This window comes from Anabrus simplex, chromosome 3 (genome assembly GCF_040414725.1).
Source record: "Anabrus simplex isolate iqAnaSimp1 chromosome 3, ASM4041472v1, whole genome shotgun sequence".
In the NCBI taxonomy this organism is placed as follows: Eukaryota; Metazoa; Arthropoda; class Insecta; order Orthoptera; family Tettigoniidae; genus Anabrus; species Anabrus simplex.
In genome coordinates this window covers 68,726,767-68,754,663 of record NC_090267.1, presented here as the reverse complement: position 1 = coordinate 68,754,663, position 27,897 = coordinate 68,726,767, and the positions used below count along the sequence as shown (strand labels likewise).

At 38.8% G+C, this 27,897-nt stretch overlaps 1 protein-coding gene across 2 annotated transcripts in view; it reads right to left on the bottom strand.

Annotated features, from left to right (window-relative positions):
- Positions 1-991: 991 nt before the first annotated feature.
- Positions 992-27,897, bottom strand: part of Paics (PAICS bifunctional enzyme) — a 50,169-nt gene continuing 23,263 nt past the window's right edge. Inside the window, exons 4-9 of one of the 2 annotated variants that reach the window (XM_067142558.2) lie at positions 24,048-24,252; positions 22,733-22,929; positions 10,993-11,143; positions 9,968-10,126; positions 8,067-8,197; positions 992-1,751 (exon numbers count right to left, since the gene is read on the bottom strand). In XM_067142558.2, the coding sequence (XP_066998659.1) occupies positions 1,686-1,751; positions 8,067-8,197; positions 9,968-10,126; positions 10,993-11,143; positions 22,733-22,929; positions 24,048-24,252 (909 nt within the window). In that variant the 3' untranslated portion in view covers positions 992-1,685. Of the gene's footprint in view, positions 1,752-7,654; positions 8,198-9,967; positions 10,127-10,992; positions 11,144-22,732; positions 22,930-24,047; positions 24,253-27,897 lie in introns of those variants that run through there. The other variant, XM_067142559.2, reaches the window with a different exon arrangement.

Below are 27,897 nucleotides of genomic sequence, written 5' to 3'. Positions count from 1 at the left end.
CATTAACTGAGGGGGAAACGTTACTCAAGCACGTGCTGCATTGTTTTTTTTCTTCGATTACATGCACTAAATAACCACACACTAATGCATGGGAAGCAGTTTCCAAAGTGACATACACTGACTCAGGGGGCTCACGAACATCTTCCAGTAATTCAAGTACATACTCAGCGGCATCACTGGTTCTGTTTCGTCAAGTCCGGGAGAGGATACTGAGGCAGAAAATTTTGTATTTTGTTTGTGGACAACGTTAGCACCATCGGTGGACATTAAAATACCGGATTTCAGAATTATTTTTATGGAATTCTGAGTAGCCCGGGAGTCAGTCATGTCACTGCACCCTTCTCCCATTCTTATAGAACTAAACATGGCTTCAAATGGATCTCCTGAAAAAGCCCGTGTCATGGAATGAAATACCACGGCAATCTGGTTTCCCTTTCTTTGATTTGCAGAAAGGCACGCAGCAGTACACCATTTTCACTGTAAACAAATACAGTACTACTACTACTACTACTACCCTATTTCCCGCTATTTCATACCGACAGTTCAGGAGCCGGTTGGTGCTGCCTTCTGCTGTGGGTATTTGTAAACGGAGTGTTTCATTTAGTGCCATGTTAAAATGTGGTAATGAGCAGGCAGTATAAGCAGCTATCGGTTGCAGATCGAGCAGGCAGTGCCTCCATCATCTGCTTTGATATTTTTGCTCTGTTGCTTAAATGCATAATTGCATGGTACAGTCTGCGAGTTGTGTTCTGACTCAACACTACTACACCTATCACATACATCATGACAACAAACCAGGTACACCCAAACTGACTTGAAGCCTAGTTCTTATGACCATACACAGGAGCTAAAACCAGATGATGAGCTTGATAGCTAGCATAGTAGGAACAACAGATGACATTGGGACATTTCTCTTTCCGAACAACCTTCAGCTTGACTGGAAGTGACAACTACTCATTAATATTGGGATATTTAAAATCATAAAATAATAGACATTTAACATGAAGGCAGTTTAATAGCATTTCATTTTTACAACTTCAGCAAAGTAAATATATGGCACTATCATAAGTAACAACATAGAAAGTAATTCTTGATCTTCACAGCCTTTCTTCATGAATATTAAATCACAGATTCGTAACAAGGGCATGAAACTGCAACAGTTGAACTGGCACACAGTTAAGCACACAGAGAGCTCCGATGAAGGAATAAATGAAAATCCACTGACCTTTTTTTTCCAGTCATGCGCCTGGGTAATGAATGAAATGAATGAAACCCCATCTAGCGGCGAGGATAGGAATTGTGTTGACTGCCGAAGCCTGTCACACTCCTCTGAGGCAATGATTAATGACTGACAGATGAAATAAAATGATATTGGAGAATGTTGCTGGAATGAATGATGACAGGGAAAAAAAGGAGTACCCAGAGAAAAACCTGTCCCGCCTCCGCTTTGTACAGCACAAACCTCACAAGAAGTGACCAGGATTTGAACCACAGAACTCAGCGGCAAGAGGCCGTCGAGCTGCTGCCTGAACCACAGAGGCTCTGTGTTGGAAGGATAATGACATCAAAGTTATGAATATCATCTGAACAAAGTTTAATGTCAGTTCTTCCATCTTCCACTACATTATCATTGCCTTCCCCTGCATGCTTAACTGTTACTTTTATGCTTCTGAATCTTGTATTGCTTATTTGACTTTTAAGTGTTTGTAATAACACATTATATCTTCCATGGTTATCCCAGTTTCCAAAGGCTGAAAAGGAAATAGAAAAGCATAAGGATATGCATTTCCAGAAGTTACATAGGAAAGTCTTTGCTAAAATAACACTATATTCCACTAGTCAACAAATCTTAGATCATAGCTGTGATCAAGTTGATAGCTGAGAGTAAGCTCCCCAGTATGGTTTCATTGAAAAAAAAATATTGAGTTGGAACATAAGTGTGTGTGGATGTCTCTCAATAGGGATGGGAATTCTTCTCACTCAAGATTGAAGGACTGCAGCCAAAATCCTCAAGAATCTCAGAAGGACACAGATCTTTCCCATCCACCATAAATCAAAGGCTTGGGCTCAAACGACAGTACCTGCTGTCTGTCTCGTGGGTTGCTTGGGGTAAATCAGACCTCTTTCCAACTTACTGATGCCTATGCTATTCGCCGTGAATGGAAAACCATAGTGCCTTCTGGTTCATCTGGTTGACCAAAATATTGCAGTGTATTATTGCTCTCAGTGTATGCATGAGGCTGAGTGAATCTTGTTTCAACCCTCCATCCAGGAATCGAGCTTGCGGCCTCCAAGTAAAGGGCTGACGTGCTACGACTACACTAAGGGACTAGTAGGTGAGATTGAGTTTGCCAAATACTGTCTCTCTTTGACTGTGGCATATCAGAGTACATCTTCTTAATCTAGATATTTTCTGAACGTTGGGAGTGTAAATTCACAGAAGAATTCTGATATTTTGTTATCATAAATGCAGGATAACGAGCATGAAGGAACGTTAGTGCAGCTTACGGAGAATGTAATCTCTTATCAGTGATTTGTGATTTAAGCACACAGAGAGCTCTGATGGAATAAATGAAAATCCACAGCTTTTTTTCCCAGTCATTTGCCCGGGTAATGAATGAAATGAATGAAGCCCCCAAAAGTGTTTGTTCTATTTTTGTCTGACATACAATGGGCATTCTACAGCTATGGCAGCTATTGATGTATGAATTAGGTCTTTTGTGATGAAACTATAGTACAAGTATAGTGATATACCATTTCTCAGTTTGAAACAAACTGTCTCCATCACAGCAACACCACATAAAACACTTCTGTAGCAATGAGTTGAAAGTAGTGGGCTCAGATTCCAGTAAAATTTTCTCAATGATACATACTCACTTTAAAATTTTTACAGTTGATTTACTGATATCCAACTTTTCAATACTTTGCAAACCTTGTGACTAGGATATAATTATTCTACTTAGGTTGTTGTGGTACATGTTTCGCTTGTCCTAGCAAGCATCATCAGCCACCCAATTCTCTAAATTAGTGCTCTGAACCAGATGTTATATAAGTAAGATCGTCCCTTAAGAACTAATTGTTTACAATAATTTATGTATAATTATTTGATACATTTTGTTGGATATATGAGTGTTTCTATACATTCAAGAAATTAAAAAGAGTGTGGATTAACTAAAATCTTCATATATTTTAAAACTTTTCAATAATAAGAGTCTGTTATACAAGATAAAAATGCTGGTTGAACAGAAAGTAAACAAGTTCGATTAATGTAGAATGTTTGAGTAAAATCTTGAACATGTGAAGAATTGTTTCATTCTTTCCATATTTATGGAATCTAGTATATTTATAGTCGTAAAGCTGAGCAGTTTTATCTTCAGTGTAAGTCTAAAGAGGGGAGTTCAACATAAGTCTTGGATGTAAAAGAAACCGGTATGTAATGCGCGTTGAAGTACAATTTAACATTCCTCGTTAATGGAAAGCCATTTCAGAAATTAACACCACAAACACTCCATTAGCGTTAGATTTCTACATTTCTTCATGCCTGCTTGTAACATCTGGTTCAGAGCTCTGACTAATTTAGAGAACTGAGTGGCTGATGATGCTTGCTAGGACAAGCGACACGTACCACAACAACCCAAGGAGAATAATTATATCCTAGTCACAAGGATTGAAAAGGTGGATATCAATAAATCAATTGTAAAAATTTTAATATACTGAAATTCACTACGGCTAAAATAATGAGATTAATCACTTGTAACATACTTGTTTTCTGAGACTAATGGAAAATTAAGACGGGTTGGTTCATAACAATGTTTCAGAATGAATTTTCAAGCTAGTGATTGTCAATGACAAATTTTTAAGTCACATCTATGACAATAACATGAAAAGGTAGACATTAGGCTGCTGTAGGAGAAAGAAAATCATTTCCTTTTAATCCAAGACAAAAGACACGTCTTGGTAAACATACAATTTCTGCTATGCAGCAGCCAAGCAGGCCATCATATTCACCAACTGAGGGAACAAACTTATGTTCAAGAAGTAGACCCTGTACAGCTGAATTGTGCTTTGTCACAATGTGCAATAAAAATTCAATTTATACATTCTTTAATTCTTATTGAGACTTATCTTACTGGATTATGATGCATATCCCCTTTCATCCATCTTGTTCTTGTGATCCACGTTAAATATTTCACGGTAGAGAACAATAATATTCTTAAACCATGTGTTTAATTGTTGTTATACGTATTTATTTTTAAAATCTGCCAACAATACTCTTTCATATTACATGTCACTGTAGAAAATATCTGTAAAATTTTAGAGTAATGACATTCATTAAAAAAAAATTGCAGTCTTCTTTGTTAAATATAACAGTACAAACATGGTTAATTCACATGCAAACAACTTCTTTTAACATGTTGACAAGTGCACCTAAGGACAATCAATAGAGTGCGCACGGCATTTGCCGTTTGATCCCACATGAGGGAGCACGGTATTTGTCGTTTTAGGCTAGTACTAAGAACTTATTGCTTACTGACGTAATATGACACCTGGCAGCATTTTTTGGAACTGTTTCAGTTATTGGAATAGTGTCGCTGTACAAATCCTAGTTCTGTATAGTGGTGGTCTCTGATGGAAATGCGTATACTCCCTACAGTGTAAGAGTATGGCACGCCATTAGCCTACAGGTTACAGGAGTGTTACGATTGCCACCAATGTGAATAGTTGTTTGTGATCATAGGTTATAAACTTCATGGTTCTTGATCTGTATTGAATTGTGATCACAATAATAATTATTAAATTAATGTCGTTCCACCTTTTTCAATACTATATTATGCAATATTATTGAATTACATTACTAAACTAGGGACTAGTTTCGACCTTGGCTGCTGGCCACCTTCAGCCTTAATGTAATACATCTAATAACTAAACAAATGTAAAAACACACAATTAACATGAAAACTAATGTACAAACACACAATTAACATTAAAATCTGGGATGAACTAAGTGTAAAATCTGAAAAATAAATTAGGCTTTAAATTCTTGCAATTGAAAATGTAATGATTAGCAGTGATCGAACCAACAATTCTATGAATATCAATACAAGGAAGTCTGGATGATGAGCATACTCCAGATGCTAAGAATGCATTTTTCATGCCTCTCAAAGCTGTAACAAATAAATTTATAATTTACAAACAAAAAAAATTCTTACTTCCCAGAGGTTGTTTACTGGTCAAATATGTACTCGGATGTGGCCGTCATTATTGCACGGTATATGTTGTGTGCACTCGTCAACAGGTTAATACATACTTCTTTTGTATTAATACAATGTCTTATCTGTAACCCATTACATGCTTTGCGGTCAAGGTTCTGTCTAGTGATGTGAAAAGTCAAGGGCTGACATATAAATCTTATAAAAATTATTCCAGGAGGACGTATGGTTAAATCTTACTCCTCCTCTTTATAACTGAAGTTTTAGCACTGGCTTGGAAACATCTTGCCGAATTACTTTTCAAGAAAATGGTTCAGTAAATTCCACATTTTCATTCTAGTTTGATTTCACCTTTGTGTTTTGGAAAGAAATATTAAGAAAAGCGGATGTACTTGGAATGCATACAGTATCCAGCATCATCTCCCTGATATATTAAAAAAATCATACGAGTTGACGATTGATCAATGTGAGCATAAAAGGTTTCTCCAACCCTTTAATTGTCAGGTATTCTCTTAAATGGACTATACACATTTAGCAAGCATTGGGTACATGTGTGCAAGGTGTACTATACAATGTAATATGTAGTATTGCCATTAAGTTCATGGACTGGACGCATAGTGTCCCTCTGGTGCATTGCAGCCAATTGGTTACAACTCGTGATGGTGCTGTGACTGTTATTTGCTTGTCCCACCAAGAGGCAGTTGCATGTTGACCATGTAAGCAGAACTACAGTTTTTCTTGTCAAGGGTAGTTGAATGCGAACAGGAGAAGTGAGAAGGTCACACAACTAGCAAATACGCAAACATCAGGTTCTGCCAGAAATTTGCTAAAATGTTTCAGATGATGAAACAAGTGGGTCACACTGTAGAATACTCTGATGGCACAAAAACCTTAGCTGTGCATAAAATGAGTTTCATATGCGAGCGAGACCATGTGCTGCAGTGTGAGGTGAGAGGGGAGGAACATTCACTTTGCTAGTTGTTACGGAAGTGTTCATGTTAGCTCCTCGTAACTGTATTGTGGATTAAGATCTCAAGTGAGCAGCTACCTTCCTTCCTCTCCTTTCCCCTCCAAGCTCATGGATCTGTGCAGGTAGTAATCCACCTCTGCATGCCACAAAATTCTGTACCATGCACAATGTACCATGCGTTCTAAGACAAGACCAACATGATGACTGCAAGACTATTAGGGAGGGACCCATGAGTAATGCTGACAATGATGAGACGTTTCTCAACTGAGTCATGACAAAGACTAAACTTGGCATTTTCAGTAGAATCTTCAACTGAATACCTCGAAATTGTATGTATCGCCAAAATGGAAGAAAAATGCAACAGAAGAGGTCAGAGGTAAGGTGACGCTTGAACTGTTTTTTGACTTGTAGGGAATTCTGCGCATGGAGTTCTCCCACTAGAAGCAACTATACACAATAACACCTATAACAGAGATGAAAGACATGCAAAGCAACCAATAGCAACTAATTTGAGGGATGATACGGCGTTACATTAAGTGTATGCCATGTTATGTGACTGCCTATACTCTAGGTTCCAGTCCACAAACTTACAGACTGTAATAAAATTTCATTTCTCAACAGATTAAAAGCATATACTGTACATTAAAACTTATGTTCTACTTCTAGTAAGTAACTTAACTGCACTGATCTTATTAATCTACCAAGAATAACAATCCATGTAAATACCCCATTTCTTGAGAACTTTTTCTGAATGACAAGATTCTTGGATCTTGCATCATTAATCATCTGGTACCCCCATACAGGTAATATGATGCAGTTCGATTGTGCTGATGATCTTAAATTACATTTTCAAATGAACATCAATAACAAAAATGAAAATAAATCGAGAGGATCTTGTGAACGTACTAAACACAGCTTCTTCTAGCAGCAGTATAGTGGCCTCAGCTATAATCTTCCCACTTGCTAACAAAGTAAAGTTGCCCTGAACCTCAGTCCTTTGGTAAATTCATTAATGCTTCCACATCTGATTCCTCAAGCCCCTCTCAATCTGGTCATTTCTTGTTATATTTCTGTCATTTAGAGAAAGTTGTTAGTGTGCAGCTTGTCCTCCAACTGAATACCACGTGAGTAGCCGTTAATTTCAAATAAACTGGTGCGTGCATCTGTATATGTGCATTTAAAGAAAATAGTGAGCGAGAGAGATAAAAACAGGACAGAAGTGGCAACATCTGTTTCTTGGATGACCAGAACTTCCAGCGCCACCTCATTGAGAGGGTATTTTTTACTAATACAGAGCTGATGACTTAGATGTTAGGCCTCTTTTAAACAACAAGCATCATCATTACTATTACAATACCTTATCCAGCCTGTACTCTAATATCAAAGCTCAATGAATGGCTGAGGCCATTATAGTAAAGGCTACTTCATAGGTACTGTCAATCCAAGGGAAACCTGACAATTAAGAAGACAAGAATTCAAAGAAAATATAAAGCTTTTACTGCACATTTCTCTTCTAATGTTTACAAATTCAGTCTTAAGTGTAATGCTGAATCATGTAAAGAAATAATCCATTCATACAGAATGCTGGTAGAAAAGAGGGAAATTGCTTTGAGAGTTACGACAGTGGTAGAGCTAGGCCATACTTCCTCAATATCTAGTTGTAATGATAAGAATTGTCCGTAATGATGATTGCTGTAAATCAATCCCTCTCCTACTTTCAGCATTTTATATGAACATTTTATATATCTTCAAGCAAATACACTTGTAATACTATAGGATTTTGTAGAACTTTTTTGTAATAAATGGAACTGATCAAACAAAATACATCTTTTAAATTTGACAGTTAAAGGGACAGATCACAGATCACGAATCATCTTGTCAGCCACCTTGAGTGAGATGAAATTGTTGAGCTGTTTCACACGAAGACGAGACCAGATGATGTGGTCATGAAGGGCATGGATCTGAGCAGCAGCCAAAGCAGCAGCCTCGGGATAGACAACAGTAGTACAGCCCAAACCTGCAAACAAAACATCAACTTCACAAGAACAAAAATAATCAATGTACAAAATTACAGCTCTTTTCTTGCTGCATCTAAAATCTTGAACGTTGAATGTCCACAAAATTCAACAGATATATTCTGACTTCACTACTCTTCTTTAAAAAATATATAAATAAGTAAATAAATAAATAAACAACTTTGTTGGAGGACTTTCAACCATGGAAGGATTAGAACATGTCAGTCTTGAGCCTATTGCCAGCATTTCAGTTCTAAGGCTGTGTCCTTATGGGGAGATAACCAACACAAACATGAAAATTCTTCACAACATCTCTAAACGACACTTTGTTAACACACTAGAACATTGCTTTTCACCCAGTGGTACACAGCAAGGAAGATCTTGAAGATCATTAGAAATCACTATCACCATGTGTTTGAAGACTCCAGAGTTTATTTTTCGCAAATACCGGCTCTTAAGACTGGATCCCAGATACGCTCTGTGATCAAGATGCTTTGCCAGCAGTTTGGACAGAGGGAGAGAAAGAACTGTTTATTTAACTTGCATATGAAAACAGACTGAAAAAGTACTTTCCCAAACTTCATCTTCCTGGTTTGTGTGATAATTGTGTGTGAACATGGGTTTTCTGTACTTACTTCTAACAATAACAAATACAGGGAACAGGACTCACCCAACACTAAAATGGAGCAAAATTCAACCTGATATCAAGAGTTTCAAAGTGCAAACTCAAATATACCATTAATAACACATTTTGGGACCCATGATCTAGATGTTAGGCCCCCTTAAACAACAAGCATCATCATCATCATCATCATCATCATCATAAATCTTTTTTGTGTTACGTCGCACCGACACAGATAGGTCTTATGGCGACGATGGGACAGGAAACCTCTGGCAGCTAACTCAATCAAGAAGATAATCACAAATAAAACCCTTGAAAAATGGAAGAAAGAAAACTACCGAACTTACAATAATGAAGAAATGGAAAAAAAATACATGACCTATGGGACAAAAATAAAAGCAAGCCGAGGAAAGAAGCAGTGGCGATCTTCAGATTGGAAACAGGGCACGATTGCTTAGCTGCACATCTAGCTAGAATCAAAATATACCAGACGGAAAGTGTACCATCTGCAAAATTACTGGATCAGTGATGGACTCAAAACACCTACTTCAGTGCACAGGACTCAATCCAACCCAACAAAAACAAGACAATTTAGTAGCCTTATACTGGACAGCCAGAAACCAGACCCTGTTCCCTAATACATCTGTACTTTATTAATGTTATCTGTATAATTACTGTTGTCTAGAGATATCAGTTTTGTCTACATATCGGCCTCACTCAGTATTCCATTCGGGTCCAATCTTAGATCAAAAACTTCATTTTAATGTGACAAGTCATTTCCCTGAGTTTTTCAGGTATATTTTTTGCATTTTCCCTGTTTTTACAGAAAATGGGTACACTGTCATGCTGCTCAACAATCGATAGGTTGAGGAGAAGAAAAAGAATACCTTATTTCTCGTGTGGATGCAACTTCCTTACCAATCATTTTCAGGTGAAAACTCATACAAAATCTTTAATGAAGACGTAGGTAGGAAAGGAGAAAATGAAGCAACCACTGAAGTTATGGTAGGAGCTGGAAATTCAGGAATAACAGGCAAAATACATACATGGTGTCTTAATTAGTAATTATTTGAAAGAAGTCCTCGGGCATTCCCGGCACTAAAAGCCGTACGCCATTTCATTTCATTTGAAAGAAGCTGAATACACTCACCGGATGGCACATTGAGAGAAGACCAGATGTCTTGTGTAATATTTGTGGGTTGCACAGGAGGGCAGTTGATAACAGGGAAGCTTGTGTTTCCAGAAAGTACAGGACCTAGACCATTGCTCCTGCCAGCCACTGCAATGAATACTACCTTCTCCCCTGTTCCTGGAAAAATACAAAAATGCAATTTTCTGTAATCACAGAGATATAGAATACAATATATCAAAATTATTGCAAAATACTCTTTAAGATAACCATTTAATACAATGATTTTAACTTAAATATATTTCTCGATCATCGATATTCATGATATGATTATAGAGATTAGAAAGAATGATATTAACTTTACTAGGTTTTTTGTATATAAATTAGCTAGTTGGAGTGTGAATCAAGAGTATCTTCTTCTTCTTCTTCTTCTTCTTCTTCTTTGCCTTACCCCACTCAGGTGGGGGCCAGCTTTCCTGGTAACTCTCCTCCAGTAACTTCGATCTTTTGCTCTATTTTCATCAGCATTGATACTATTCAGGTCCATTCTGATGCAGGTTATCCATATTAATTTCAGTATTCCCAGAGCTGGCTGGCCTTCTACTGCCTGCCTCTCCACTATGAGTGCCTCATAATCTTATGGTCTTCACCGAAAGTGACTGAACCATTTCATTTGATTTTCCCTTAGTTCTCTGAGATTGGCAAATGGTGTAATTGTAAATTTTGTCTAGCCTGGTTACTCCACAGGCCCATCGGAGCATCTTCATCTCAGCCGCATGAAGTTTACGTTCATCCTTCTTCTTTGTAACCCAGCACTCCGAACCATATAGAATGGCTGGAGGGACAACTGTTTTGTAGATTTTGCCCTTCATATGAAGAGGGACCTTCTTGTCACACAGAACTCCGGTAGCTGCCCCCTCACTTCACCCAGCCACTGTTGACCCGAATGGTAATCTCTCTCCCAATATCAAGAATATTATCCTTTATAAATATCTCAGTTAGAATGAGCTAACACTGATGCAGGATGTACAAAGAAGTAAGTTTACCTTCATAATGAGCAACAATCCTGAGCGTTTCCTCGGTGCCTTTGTGAGCTGACGTCACTCTAAGTTGACTGCGCACTCCCAGGTCCTTGAGATACTTGGCAATCTTCTTGCAGTGCTCCTCATCAGAAGGAGAACCCATGAGGATTACAGCCTGCCATCATATTAATACATGTGCATTAAAATCTACCAATATTTATGTGGGGCTTTTTTTAGATTAGAAACAACTGCACTAAGAACATAAGCGCTGGAAAGGAACAAACAACTGACAAATCAAGTCATATACATAGGAAGATAGCAACATGAAAAGGAGAACTGAGGTTGATGAGAAAGCCCATCTACGCAAAGATATGAAGATGTTGAGTGTGTCCTTGTCCTCCTGCATTTTCACGTTTGTCATTCTCTCTTCTTTCTGGTGCTCACTTTTCTCACACTAAATGTCATTATGTTTATCCTAATATATGCTGCTTTTTATGTTCCTTATAGCTAAGGATGTGTTGTGAAAATGAAAGATCATGCAACAGATTTAGGAGATGGTAACTGAACTGTCCTGGGGCCTATTCCACAAAAGTATGGTCTTGTACATTACAAGTTACTAGTGTGGGTTCTTGTAATGTATGGAGTTGTACATTTCTGTTCCACAAAAGATTGATAGTCTCTTGTATATTACCAGTGAATTGTTACAAGTTTTACAAGTGACGACATATCAATAAACATACTACGTCATAGCATGAATCAGCTGTTTATCTTCGTATTCCATTCGTTGAATTAGGTTATGCTTGCCTCATTTATCGTAATATCGTATTTTACTGTAACTTATGCAGCAAAGATTGAAAGAACTAATATTCCTGTGAATTTTTTAATGCTACGATGTTATTTTTCAGTTTATTTCTTTGATGATAGGAAATTACTCCGTTATTATCACCCATTCTGTTCTTCCGCGATCCTCGCGTATGTTCTACGAGAGTCTAACATACCTACCTTGGTCTGTCATTAGGAATCAGATGCCGCTAATAACGATATTCGGCCGCCAAACTTAATTGTTACGAAATTGCAAACTCTGCATGAATTGTTAAAATGATGTCAAGAGAAACAAAGTTATTCATTTTGAAGGAAATAGAAGGTAGGAAAGATATTTGTTTCGGTGGATTCAGCGAGAGTCTGAAAAAACAAGACAAAATAAATGGTAGGATGGAAATATTTCACTTGGGAAAAGCTCATGGAGCTTTTGAGGGGAAAAGTTGGACGTATGTAAGAGATATTCTGCTCATTAATGATTCCAGGAATGTCCTTCTTGGAATATGTTTTTTTTCAGTATTTTCAGGCCAACAAACAATTTGAGGAAATTTTATATCATTTATTGCAGCTACCACAGACCGAAGATTTTGCCATCCCAAGCATATCTGCAGTACCATGGTAATGACCACCATTTCCTAGCCAATGTAATGTTGTTAGTAAATGTTGTTTGGCAGAGAGAGATTTATTTCTGTTCGTAGGATATTTTAAGCTATGGCCAATATCTATCAAAAGTTCTTCCACTTGTATTGTGCTTAACCTAAAACGTTCATTGTATTCAAATACAGTGTTAAACTGGAATTTTATTCTTTCCCTGTACAGACGATAGTTTTCATTTTCATCACCATCACTATCACTACTGCTAGACCACATATTTATCAAAATGTATCCAAAATAAGCGTATTTAAATAGCACTAGTACATTTATATATTATTGTCCTTTCACTGGTAGAGAATTCTTCACAATTCGCTAGTAAGTTACAAGTACTAGTACTTTTGTGGAACACGCCTATAAAAATTCACTAGTAATTTGTAAGTATGGAGTAGTAAAGTACAACTGTAGAAAATTCTTTTGTGGAACAGGCCCCTGTACTTCATATTTAGGTACCTCCTAAAGGCTTTTAAGAAATTCATCTTGTAAGACATTATTTTACACATATATTGTGTCCGACTCATTGGCTGAATGGTCAGCGTACTGGCCTTCGGTTCAGAGGGTCCCAGGTTCGATTCCCGGCCGGGTCGGGGATTTTAACCTTCATTGGTTAATTCCAATGGCCCGGGGGCTGGGTGTTTGTGCTGTCCCCTGCAACTCACACACCACACATAACACTACCCTCCACCACAATAACACACAGTTACCTACATATGGCAGATGCCGCCCACCCTCATCGGAGGGTCTGCCTAACAAGGGCTGCACTCAGCTAGACATAGCCACACAGAATTATATATATACACATATATTATATTAACTACCGGCGCAAGTACTTCACATTTAGGGCTTAACACTAGGGATGGGAAATCAGACCAAGAGAGATATCTCGGGATCATCAGACAACGTGTGCTTGGATGTTTCTCAGGAATGGTCTCGCAAGATCCATCTTACTCTGTTACATAGCTGGGACGTGCTGTTGAGATATCTTGGTTCCAGAACACTGCTATGCCTTGATATAGATTTTGATTCCCATAGGGAAGTTATATACAGTGTCTCTCTTATAAACCCAGATCGTCCAGTGGTGTTTTTACTCTCGGAGACCTAAGCAGCCATATGGGAGGTGCGCGCATAGTTCTTGACTTCGTAAGGAGCGTGCACGTCTTTGACCTAGCATCAATAGCCAGTCTGAATCTCAGCTGTTAACATGGTGAGACAGTTATCATTACAACACTGTATTTTCATGTGTAAAAGTTATTTTAAGTACGAGTCACGCGACGGGTACGTGATGGATTTGTTCAGTAATTTCTTGGTGAAGTGCCACCTTCACGAGCACAGATTCACGTAATTGTAAATAAATTTGAAACTACTGGCTCAGTGCTCGATAAAAAACATGCACGCACATGAACAGGAAAAGCTACATGATACTGGTGCGAATCTTGAATGGTCACTGAATAAATCACTCACAAAATTAGCACAAGTAGGTGTTTCGGTTTCTTCTGCACAGAGAGCTACAAAGCTGCTACACATCAAACTGTACAGGTTTACACGGGCCCATTGTTTAAATCCTGCTGATCCAGTCACAAGAGTGAGATATTGTGAGTGGTATCTAGTAACATTGAATTATTGTTGCCACTGATGTTTTCACGGCCCGTACTTATAGACATGATACTGTATAGGCTTTCGGGCTTATGCCGTATCGAGAAAATAAGGTAAAATTCTTTACGTTTAGCAGAGAACTGTGCTCTGCGTCCTCAGAAGAAATCTCGACTGTGCAAGAGAAAGGCTTGTTTATTCGACCCACAGCTTGTGTTCTTTATGGATGAGGCCTAGTTTCATCTTAATGGTCGTGTGAACAGTCATAATTCTCGCTATTGGTGTGCAGAAAATCCTAATGGTATTTATGAAGTCTCTCATTATGAAGGATGACACTTCCAGCATCTTTTATAAGGTAAGATTTCATACAAGACTGTATACACGCTTAAAGCAGGGCGGTTGCGCACAACGTAAGTTGGGCTGAGGCAGCTGCTGTAGCGCAGAGTACAAACACCATGTGTTCGGTCTGAGTTTATAAGAGAGACCCTGTATGTGTAATAGCAGGGCTCAAGAGGTACTGGGAACAAAAGCAAGCATACAAAAAGAACTAGTCATAAGCACTCCCTAGTGGGCTTAAATCGCTAATAATAATCAAAATATCTGTCCTGAATGAGTAAATTCCAATATTGCACCAAGTATATTGGAATTAAACATAGTTACACTGGAAAATCTTGTCTGTGAAAGGTTAAGGTATATTAACACTTTGAAGACGATGTCACCCCATGTTCATACAAAATATAGTATGTCACCCCTCATGGGGTGACACAGTAGTGTGTCCAGGACTCTAAACTTTAGGCTGTCGCACGAAACTAGCGCTACCATTCGCTGTACTATTGCATTGCTTGTTCACGTAAGGTGTTCATAGAGTGCAGCGCAGTGCCCATTCCTTTCTCAGCACGCTGTGCATTGCACAACAGACAGTGGAATTTCTCTGACATTTGACATACGCAACCATCAGAATTTGATTATTAATGGCAAGGAAAATAATGTGGATTGGAGTCTATTATTGCTTTATTCTTACATACTGGTTGAGATTTAGCACTCAGATGAAATTGTAAACTGGGGCTACGTGTGAATAAAGAAATGTTTCTGCAAACCTGAGAATGTTCCCCAGTAATTGTCACTGGCTGGTGATTTGGTTGAATCATCGCCCGATGCAGCACCGGAATTTTTGCTAGTGTCCTCACTACACATGTCGAATTCTGACTCGGAAAAGGTGGCATCACATTGCAAATCCTAAATGTCAACATTTCTTGATTCAACACTCGAACCCTTTTCAAGTTGTTCTTCTATATCTCTATTGCTAATCATGGCTTACTCAACACAGAAACACATAACGAATTAAATTCTTGTCACAAAACTGTAAATTACAAGGAACTCGTTGAAAGGCGCGTAAACCTACAGCTCACAACACAGAGCACAGTGTTCCACAACAACAAAGGTAAAAAGGCTGTCGCCCCTGTAGGGGTGACGTGCGCTTTCTCTGTTGCATAGTCAACCTAATAACCATATGTCACCCCAATGGGGGGACACAAAAATAGTAACTTTGAACATAAATTATGTCTTTGATTATCATCTACGAATGAAATTACAAACATCCGTAGCCCAGAACAACCTGAAAAATGTATATCGCATTTCAGCAGTTTACCACGAAAAAAGCAAATGTACACGTCGACGCTAAAGTGTTAACAAATACAATGAGAAGAAGACTTCCACCTAATCAATACTTATCAATACCTAGAAAGTCGAAACCGGTCCTGTAGTTTTAATTTAATAAAATAAGTATTGATTAGGAGGAAGTCTTCTTCTCATTGTATTTGTGTATAATATCAATACGGAAATGAAACTTATAGATTAGGATTAAGGTATATTGGTCACATTCTTAAAGACACAGTATTAACCTTATCTCTTGTATTACTCTATAATAAAGGAGCAAGTAAAACATACACATTGTTTTGTATTTATTTACGAGTACAATAAAAGTGGGAGGCTCTTATCACTACATTCGTGTGTAGTCCACCTTGTGAGCAGAACGCATGTCAGATACTTTCGGAGCAATGAGGACAATACTGTATTCAGAAATTTATAAATGAATCAGACTGATACCTGGAGTGCAACATTATTTCACTCATAGAAGCTCCCTCTGTGGATCAGTAGTAGAATGTTGGCCTCTGGATCCCAAGATAGTGGGTTCAAACCCGGCAAAGGTAATCAGATTTTTGAAGGGTGGGAAAAAGTCCATTCGACACTACATTTCATACATAGGAATGTAAAAGATCTCCTGAGGCCATATATTATTATTATTATTCCCTCACAGAACATTAATGCAACCATGCAACCATGGAGTGCAATGTTATCTAATGGAGAGATCACAGAACATGTAAGACCAATAGAAAAGGCAAGGAGCTTGAGGTGTAGCCAGCCAGTGAAGGACATCACTACCAAGATGGTGGCAGCTGGTGAAGAGTCACTCTACTAGCAAGCGATTTCCGACTTCGAGGGAGGTAGGGAACTCGGTCATCGAGTCACCTAGTCACCAATACCGGAGAACACACCTGTATGGTGAAGTCTTATTAATGCAGGTAACATTATCAATGCAAGCTTGTGACTACACGACCCTCATCGCATGGCCAACTCCCTCAATGCTTAAATTTATTAACAGAGCATTTATTCTTACTAATACACAGTATCATGAAATAAAAATACAAACATTAATTATATTCACAGCATCTCTAAGGGCAGCCAGCTATGTTCTTTCATACTGTGTGACCAACACATCAGTCTGAGAAGTGACACATTTGTTCTAGTAAACATAGCAACCGAAATGTAAAGAACTATAAGGGAATTTTCTCCTCAATGGCAGTGGAAATAGCAGAACAATTATGCCAAGAAACTGAAGTTTATTCTTTTGCAGGGCTCCAGTTTCTAAGCTGTAACTGTACGCTGTCTGGCACCTTATCAATGTAAAGAACCTCATTGATGTAAAAACTGTTGCTGTAACGAAAAAGTATTGGAATTGATCTGTTTCCAGGAGAATACGATTTGAAACAGGAGCCAGAACAAAATCATGAAAGCCTTGTGTATGAAATATTTCATGTTGAGGTAAAGTCATTGCTCAAAAACATTCAGTAACTCTTTACACAAAACCAAAGTCAGAAATTACCTAACGAAAACAGTAACTGGTGACTGAAGTTGTCAAAATATAATACCATAATTTGTGATTCAGCATTTAATTTGCCAGAACCACTTGGGTATAACGTATCATTTACTTCTGAGTTGAGAATGAGCATATACAGGGCGTATCAGAACTATACCGACAAAAAATCAGGGATGCTCTTCGTTAAGAATGATGGTGCAATCAGATTGGCAGAGAAAATTTTTCTTTTTGAGAAAATGAGGTTGCTTTGTTACTTCCCGATGTGTGATTCAAACTGACAAACTCGCAGTATTTGCTATGCTGAAGCTTAAGCCACTGCCCTCTACTGTGCTTCAGTGGTGGGAAGATAAGAGAAGGGAGGGTGAGGTGGATGATAGACGGAGACCGAGGTAATGTTCCGTGCGAATTCACAATATTTCTCATTCAATTCGCACATGATTGTGCTAGTCTCTTGCAGACGATATACACAGTTTGATTACTAACAGCTGTACCTGAATGCACTGTAATTAAGACACATATGGCAGTCAAAGAATGCATCAGATTGTTTCTCCTCTCATCTGTTGATCGCAGTAACGTTCTTTATTATTTAACATGCTCGAAGATGCAATGCTGCCACCCCACGATTGTGTATTCCTTCATTCACAACCTTGTAAATGGAATGAAATACTGACTGAAGGAAACAATATGCCCAATGACTTGATTACAGTAGATGTTCAATATGCACACCCCACTGCGCTCCTACTTACGGTGTAGTAGTAACCTTTGGACTCTGTTTAGGATGTGTGGTGTGTTGCGAACGACCTGGAAAGTTGCCTGTATTCTTGGCACAAATTCATCTTCTCTTTGTACAGGGTTTGCATAGTAGTCAATTTATGCAAAACAAACTGTACTGTATACTGCCTATTGGGGCTGGGAAGGAACTATGCGAAACTAACGAGAAACTTGCACCTCTGTAAAACCAACATTCTGATCGTGAAATTTTCTCCCACCAATGAGACCCGAACCGGTTAACCAAAGTGTCAGACATAGAGGTGTGAAACTTAACGTTCAAAACTATCTGTCCACAGTACTTTCACCATATGGCACAACCTTTTTTGAGTTTATGCTCCACGGTTGTTTTGAGAGTTTATTGTTCTAATCCATACAGGAGGATAGACCAAACATAGCACTTAAGAAATCTATTCCCAAGATTTAAATTGAGCTGAGGATCACAGAGTAATCGCTTCATTTGCATAAACCTGTTTCTCTATAAGAGTTTTTACGACTGGATGCCCTTCTTGACGTCACCCTCATCGGAGGAGTTAATGAAACGAATGATGTAATAAATTATAATAGGATGGGAGAGAGTGAAACCCAGTCCCAGCACGTAACTTACTCCTGCTGAATAGCACCAAGAGTCTTGCTCAAGGCTTAACGTCCCCATCCGATTGACGAATCACCATCAATAGCATCATATGCCCTCACTGCAGAGAGGTTTGGAATTGAATCCTGGCTTTTGCCATGCAATCTAGCGATTATAAATTGTATATCACCACCTCTCCTACTCTGCCGATCAATATTCTGATGGTGAAATTTTTCGACCAACAGGACTCCAACCGGCGTGTCAGAGGATATAGAGTTGATGCCTTAACAATCATGGCCACCATGCGGGTATGTGGGAGACATAACTTATAAGATCAAATCCAGGTGTACTGCGATATCGTAATTTGCTTTCCAGCATGACTTTGCTTATAGGTGAGTTATGGGCAAGCATTCAAGTTTAATGGAAAGTTTTAAAATTCAAGTGATTCAATTTGGAGTGGAATGTGGTTATTGTGCCACGGGTCAAGAATTTAATTGTATGCAATTCAAAGTTTATAGGTTTGTTTAAAAGAACTACATTAACATTCAATAAGCAGTTTCAGGTATATGGTATATCCATAAATAAAAAATATGCATATTACATCATATGTGCTGGCAGCCGGCCTAATATTTTTCTTATTTTTCTGTGCAGTGAATGGAAGTGAAAACGGCAGGGGGAGGAGTTCAGCTACAAACTTTTGTTAATATTCAATAACATGTTACGCGACAAGGGTTGGACATGCATATCTTGGGCACTGTATGACACAGGACTGTGGTAACCAAACACAAACTGGGATGGCAGGTAATAAAGAATTTAGGTCATTGCTCTCAACATTGCCTATAAATTTTAAGTAATGAATTAGATTTTTTTCAGTTCAATACCGTATTTACTCACGTATTAGACCCCTTTTTCCCCCACTTTTACAGCCAAAAAATGTAAAGGGGGTCCAATATGCGATAACCTCAAATTTTGTGCAGTGAACACACGAGTTCTAGGCTATAAAGAGCTATAAATTGTACATGCAAACATTCTACACTGTTTTTTAACAAACTTAGGAATGTATTTGAGTTATACTGGCTATTTTCATTGGAAGGCAGTATTACTAAATGTAAAAAGTCAATAAATGGTGAACACGACTTTTAAGCCTCCATATAAAGTAAATATAATCCGTTTTAGTTACTCATATCACGTCATTCGTTTCATCTCATTAATTCCTCTGATGAGGTCGACGTCAGGAAGGGCATACGGTTGTAAAAACTCGCTATGAAGATTCGTCTCACTTCATATTTGATCCTGTAGAGAAAAGGGATAAGGGTATCGTATTATCATATTACGGAATATTGATACAAAATAACTCAATAGCCAGTCAATTTGTCTGTCAGTTGAGCAGTAGGCCTACCACATAGTAAACGTGATCACTGCTTTCATTTTAATTGTCTCACGCTGCTTACTTCCCTGCTATCGATGTGTCATCATTCCAAGTGATGTCATCTTCACTGTCATCTTGTCAGCCATGCACTGCAATCAAGACCGAGAGCATTTGAGGTCCCGTCTTTTTGAACCTTTTAAAAATAGTTTTGTTCCCGACTATAGAGTTCAAACTGTGTGAAGCTATTCACAAATGGTTTCTGGAAATGGTCTCTGAAATTCCCAGCTGGTGTATGTGTAGCAGAAGCCATTCCTTCTTAATAAAGCCGTACTGTTGAAAGTGTGCCAAACAACCAGCTGATAACTGCGGCTATTGCAAGCCAGACCCTTATTTTTAAGTACAGGGTGTTTACAAATGAATATCGGAGTTTTAATGCCTTATAATATTGAATACGTTAAACTTACAGTTATACATTATATGTCAAATGAAAGAGCAACTCAAACAGTTTTGTTTGTTGGCACCAGTGCGCATGTACGTGCAATGGTTTCGCCGCAATCCGCTAGACAGCGGTAGTAGTACGTCGTTATGCCAGTGAGGTGGTGCACCATCTTGATGGAAAATTAAGTTCTCTGGCTCATTTTCTTCCAACTGAGGGAAGAGCCATTGCTCTAGTGTATCGAGGTAAGAAGTACCAGTTACAGTACGTTCACCATAAATGAAAGGCCCATAAACCTTTCGCCGGGATACGGCACAAAAAACATTCACTTTAGGGGAATCTCGTTGCGTTTGTACCAACTCGTGAGGATTTTCTGAGCCCCAGATGCGCACATTATGAGTGTTTACATGTCCACTAAGGTGAAAGACCGATTCATCACTGAAAACAACACGATTCATAAACTCATAATCATGTAACAACATGTCGTTTGCGAAGTTGGCACGTAATCTGTGGTCTGCCGGCTTTAGAGCCTGTAATAACTGTTAATGGTAAGGACGTAGCTGTAAGAGTTTTCTTACAACTTTCCAAACGGTCGACGCAGGAAGTTGTAATTCACGACTAGCCTTCCGGACTGATTTCTTTGGGCTACGAGTGAATGACTCTCTCACTCGCTCAACAGTCTCTTCACTTAATCTTGGTCGTCCCTTGCTCTTCCCTTTACAAAGGCAACCGGTGTCTTCAAACTTATGATACCATCTGTGAATGTTATTATCACTTGGAGGATCACAACCGAACTTAATGCGGAACGCACGTTGCACAGTAACTACAGATTCTGTCTTTGCAAACTGCAAAACACAAAAAGCTTTCTGTTCACTAGTCGCCATCTTTGCTACTACCGCTGTCTAGTGGATTGCGGCGAAACCATTGCACGTACATGCGCACTGGTGCCAACAAACAAAACTGTTTGAGTTGCTCTTTCATTTGACATATAATGTATAACTGTAAGTTTAACGTATTCAATATTATAAGGCGTTAAAACTCCGATATTCATTTGTAAACACCCTGTATATTTCTTGCTTGTTCCCTACATTTATCACATCAGGATTTATCTAAACAGCTGTAAATGAGATAAGGAGACCTCATTGTTTAGGTTACGTATGCTATCGCCCGGATAGTGCCAAGTTCCACGACGGAAAGAATAAAAATAAATAGTAGGAAAGTTTGCCGCATTTCTGGATATCTACAGTTGTGGCGGTAATGCATTCATTATCATAATGTTTATTTTTGATAGTTCGTTGTCTCTCATTTTTTATTAACGCATGCCCTAGTATGTTTTGTTTGGAGTCTCCAAAAATCATTAAAAGGAAGTGGGGACTTAAAAAATCAATATAAGTATTATTTGTTAGGTACGTTGCCGAGAAAAGCAGTTGTGATTGGATTGCTTTTATCTCATTTTTAATCTACTTCTCTCCCAAAAAACCCTATATTAATAGGCCAAGCAACAACCATGAATATTTCCTAACTAAAGTAAACTTGTTTTCTCATCCCGAGGTGGTGCAGCTCTTTTTTTAGACAGGCCGCCAGTGGAAGGGAGTTACCTGTACCATTTTTACTGCAAATCAACCTTCCTGTCATTCGTAAATCTCTGGCAATATGGTACCGGGAATCGAACTCAGGCTCCTGAGAACGGCAGCTAATTGTGCTAACCATTACGCTGGCGGACATTCTTAATTACAAAACACAGACATAATATATACATGACTGATGCGTGCTTGAAATGCGTGGGTAGAACACAAAACTATCCTCCAATTTGTGCGACGCCATCAGAGCTGCAACAGGCCTACGCTACAGAGGCGGATATTTCTTAACTACAAAACACAGATGTACCGCACGACTTCGACGAGTGTTTTCATTGCATGGGTCGTACAGATGAAACTATTCATAAATTTGTGTGATGTCATATAAGGCTTTTACCCACTTCAAAGCGGAATCGTTCTTCTCTGACGAATTATGTTCGGGGGTCTTGTACGCAAGATTTTTTTTTTTCATCTCGGAAAGCCAAGGGGGTCTAATACACAAATAAATACGGTACTTTCTTAAAATGTGTAACTGGTCATATTGTTCTTGTTACATAAAAGGTATGTTCATTTGCTGAAAACTCTGCTAAAATCTTCAACAAAATGGTTTACAATTTAGAATGTTGTGCTTGTTTCTCCTCACCTATACCTATTCCACTAGGATTCTCAGCATAAGCACAAGCTAACACTAAGAAGGCTAATGACATATTTTTAAAATGCTCTTACTAATCTAAGACTGAACACCATCAATCTCACTCACATCCTGCACTTATTTTACAGAAAGAACACCAAATACTATAAGGCCAGATGGAACACTACTCACCAACGATTCGCTGGGAGGTGACAAGTACTCCAACTGTTCAGCCACCCATTTGAAGTTCCTCTTAACAGTATCCAGATCTTCTTTGGTCACAGTGGTGAGGTTACGGTAGACTTGCTTATCCTTCATGAGTCGCTTGTCACCAGACGGCCACAGTCGCCACGAGTCACTATCGATTACATCAGCCACAAGGATTTCACCTAGAAGAAATGATTTAGGCTAAGTATTTAGGGCTGGTATTTACAACAGGAAAAGGAATCACAGGGTCAAGTGCTGTGGAGTACTGGGTGGGGTGTGCTGTGAGCAAGTGTACTGCTGTGGAGCACTGGGTCAAATGCTGTGTGCAAGAGTACTGCTGTACAGCACAGGGTGGAGTGTGCTGTGAGCAAGTGCACTGCTGTGGAGCACTGGGTCAAATGCTGTGTGCAAGAGTACTGCTGTGAAGCACAGGGTGGAGTGTGCTGTGAGCAAGTGCACTGCTGTGGAGCACTGGGTCAAATGCTGTATGGAAGTGTACTGCTGTGGAGCACAGGGTCGAATGCTGTATGGAAGTGTACTGCTGTGGAGCACAGGGTCGAATGCTGTGTGGAAGTGTACTGCTGTGGAGCACAGGGTCGAGTGCTGTATGCAAGTGTACTGCTGTGGAGCACAGGGTCGAGTGCTGTATGGAAGTGTACTGCTGTGGAGCACCGAGTCAAGTGCTGTGTACAAGTGTACTGTTGTGGAGCACAGGGTCGAGTGCTGTATGGAAGTGTACTGCTGTGGAGCACCGAGTCAAGTGCTGTGTACAAGTGTACTGTTGTGGAGCACAGGGTCGAGTGCTGTGTGCAAGTGTACTGCTGTGGAGCACTGGTGGAGTGTGCTGTGTGCAAACGTGGGAGAGTTTGACAAGGTATCAGCAAGGGACAATGAACAAAGTGTAGAGACCGTGTATACAACATACAGAATTGTGAGACTATGCTCTGCACAGCCGTGAACTAAGTGGCTGTAATAATCTACAGCAAGTATAATTGTGGAACTGCCTTAGAATATAAGTGACAGTATGGGAACTATGTGTAATTGTGTTTCTGTGAAGCATTAGCAGAAACTAATGAATTTTACGTCACAGAATTTAATGCAGTGCGGCGAGTGTTCATTCCGTTGAACTGAGTCTGTAGTTCTGTTCTGTCTGTCGTTCAGAGTTGAGTCTCTCGTGTCCAGCTGCTGTAAAGTGAACATTGTGTCTTTGGTTCAGCATGGGGGAGTTCAATGAGGGATCAGCGAGAGACAGTGAACAAAGACTGTTGTGAGAATTGGAACAACTCTGGGACATACAAACCTTTGTTATCCACACCAAATTCAATCTTCATATCAATGAGTGCACAATCCCTTGTAGCCCATGCTCTTTCCAATACCTCGAACACCAAAACAGTGGTTTTTCGCATTATATCCACTTCATCTTGACCAATTGTTACACCGTTCAATTTGAATTTTGCCGAAACAATTTGTTCTTCAGACCACTGAGGATCATGGTTTTCATCATCCTAAAAAGAGATAGAATTGCAGTATTAGTAACTTCACTGTATACAGTTTGGTTATAGTCCAATACAGGGAGATGGTAACAGTATTACATGCAATGGATTCCTCTTTTGTTATGACTTTCAGACCCGGTTTCATCAAGGAAGGTAAATATACTCTAACACTGGGTTTTAACTCATTCTTGCAAGTCATGCGTTTCACAAAGCTATTTTGGCAGAGGGTTAACTAACACTGTATTAACTCTCGCTGGAAGGAGCTATCATACCAATCAAGAAAGTGCAACTGAAAATGAGAGGGTATGAACACACGTCTAAAGCGATTCTTTTGTTTAATTTTTGCATGGTATTTCCTTTTTCTTCCACACTTCTGTGGTACCCTGAATTATTCTTTCATAATAGGCCTGATAGCAGTGATTAAAAAAATGGAAGAATTCAGAAGAAAAACAAGAGGCACAAATTTTGTGCTTTATAAAATATATAAATCACAGAGATAATCACGTAGTCACAAAGTATCAAATGCATTACAGAATGTAAGGAGACTGACAGTGTCAGATAAAAAGAAAACGAGGACACACGGGAAGAAATTGGAGGAGAATTTAACAGCATTGGCCACGTGTCAGTGCTAACCAGCAAGCAATTTAAATAGTTCTACAAAAATATTAATGCTATAGCTGCAAACACTTTAAAGATCATTCTGCTGAGCGTAGCTTTTGATACCCTAATGCTGCCTCTGACCACCCTGTGGTGTAAAATCTTAATGCAATTAATACCTGCAATATAGGAGAAAGAGGCTTGTTTCTGTCTGTTGTGTATACTAACACTACATTCCAGTATACAATTACATTGTGGAAAAATATAATGTGAACTCTGTCACCATCTACGGACTGTTAGTGGGTGCAGAGGTACCATACGCGGATGATGGCCGAATTGTGGAAGGAAAGCTATCCAGCCACGAATGCCTAGGTGGCTGTGCACGGGACTGCATCTTTTAAGGACCATTTATATTCAAAAACATAAAAATCGTACAATACTGTGTCTTGTGGCAAACCCGTTGAGGGTCAATTTCCTAAATAAAGGATTATATATATAAAACCTCTCACAAATTTCCTTAGATAGATTTTGAAAATAGCTCCTCCTATAGGCCTATTTCTGTTAGGAACACCATTTAACATATCTGAATAAAGCAATTCTGTATCAATATGACATATGACAGGGTACCGAGGGAAAAGATGTTCGCTATACTGGGGGACTATGGAATTAAAGGTAGATTATTAAAATCAATCAAAGGCATTTATGTTGACAATTGGGCTTCAGTGAGAATTGATGGTAGAATGAGTTCTTGATTCAGGGTACTTACAGGAGTTAGACAAGGCTGTAATCTTTCACCTTTGCTGTTTGTAGTTTACATGGATCATATGCTGAAAGGTATAAAATGGCAGGGAGGGATTCAGTTAGGTGGAAATGTAGTAAGCAGTTTGGCCTATGCTGACGACTTGGTCTTAATGGCAGACTGTACCGAAAGCCTGCAGTCTAACATCTTGGAACTTGAAAATAGGTGCAATGAGTATGGTATGAAAATTAGCCTCTCGAAGACTAAATTGATGTCAGTAGGTAAGAAATTCAACAGAATTGAATGTCAGATTGTTGATACAGAGCTAGAACAGGTCGATAATTTCAAGTATTTAGGTTGTGTGTTTTCGCAGGATGGTAATATAGTAAGCGAGATTGAATCAAGGTGTAGTAAAGCTAATGCAGTGAGCTCGCAGTTGCGATCAGCAGTATTCTGTAAGAAGGAAGTCAGCTCCCAGACGAAACTATCTTTACATCGGTCTGTTTTCAGACCAACTTTGCTTTACGGGAGCGAAAGCTGGGTGGACTCAGGATATCTTATTCATAAGTTAGAAGTAACAGACATGAAAGTAGCAAGAATTATTACTGGTACAAACAGGTGGGAACAATGGCAGGAGGGAACTCGGAATGAGGACATAAAGGCTAATTTAGGAATGAACTCTATGGATGAAGCTGTACGCATAAACCGGCTTTGGTGGTGGGGTCATGTGAGGCGAATGGACGAGGTTACCTAGGAGAATAATGGACTCTGTTATGGAGGGTAAGAGAAGTAGAGGGAGACCAAGACAACGATGGTTAGACTCTGTTTCTAACGATTTAAAGATAAGAGGTATAGAGGATTGTGGCGACGTTTAGTAAATTCTCAGAGGCTTGCAGGCTGAACGCTGAAAGGCATAACAGTCTATAATGATAATGTATGTATCCAACACATGATTTACAGCAGACATTTTAATTTTAGCCTTGAGCTAATAGTTTAACCCAGGTGAAAGGAGAGGTTAACTTAACTCGGACCTTAACCTAGAGTTAAAACTAGCCCTCCTTGATGAAACAGAATTAATAGTCAAATTCAGAGTTACAACTGTATAACACACGGTTAAAGTTTAACCCACGTTGATGAAACTGGGTCTTAGACACATCTCAACTGTAGTTGTGCATTTGATTTTAGTCCTTTCACACCCTGCTCATACATATGTGTAGGTCAGGAACACTTTCCGATTTCATATTTCCTGCTAGACACTTTAAACCTGTACCACATGTTTCTGTAGGCTTTGCACTCTCTCTCTGTTTCAACTGGTTACACGTTCCAATAATTGCCAAGGAACTGCAGCACTTGGTTGAAAAATGTTGATGTGCATCTGTCCCTATCAAATTTATAGTTTATTTTACAAAATAAAAACGAACATCTGAAAAAAACCACCCACACAATTTTGCTTGTCAGGACTTAATTCACTACTTTTTTCAACAACAAATAATCAACTCAGTACATGTGAATATACGTATGTACATGATCAAATGTTTTATTTTACAGTGTGGAAAGATTTAAAACAATTAAAATCTTTGTTCAAACACAAGTATATATTACATTTCTTGCACTGAGTATGAGTTTTGCTTTTACAGTTCTTTTGGCAGCAGCACCTTGCCATCAGACCTAAAAGAAAACTGGAGGTGTGAATTTTTCTTTGTACGTCATAAACTTACTAAAATGCTCTTGAATACGTCTGTTTATAGTTTATTTTATAAAATAAAAACTATCATCTGAAAAACAGCACCCACACAATTGTGGGTGTCAGGACTTAATTCACTACTTACAAAACAAATTCAGCTCAAATACATGTGAATATACACACGTACATGATCAAATGTTCAATTTTACAGTGTGGAACAATTTAAAACTATTAAAATCTTATACATTACATTCCATACATAGAGTATAGGTTCTGAGTTTTCAGTTCTTTTGGTGGCAGCACCCATCACTTCATATGCATTGCCTGTAGGGAAACCTAGTCCGCACAATTGTGCATATCAACTTTCAAAACCTCATGGTATTTGACCATTGACCATTTATATTGGTATTATAAAATTACTCATTCAGGACAAATATTTCAGGTTTTCTATGGGAATCAACATCTATATCATCAGATGGCCAAGCAGGCATCAATTTTTGGTAATGAGACAAAGTCTCTCATAGTGCATTGGCACTGCCGGTGGCTCCAAGTACCCTACGCAGTGGCCTCCACGGTATGCACTAGCCATGTGTCTTGGTGGGTGTGCTAAGTACCAACTCATGAGCCCAACTTAGCA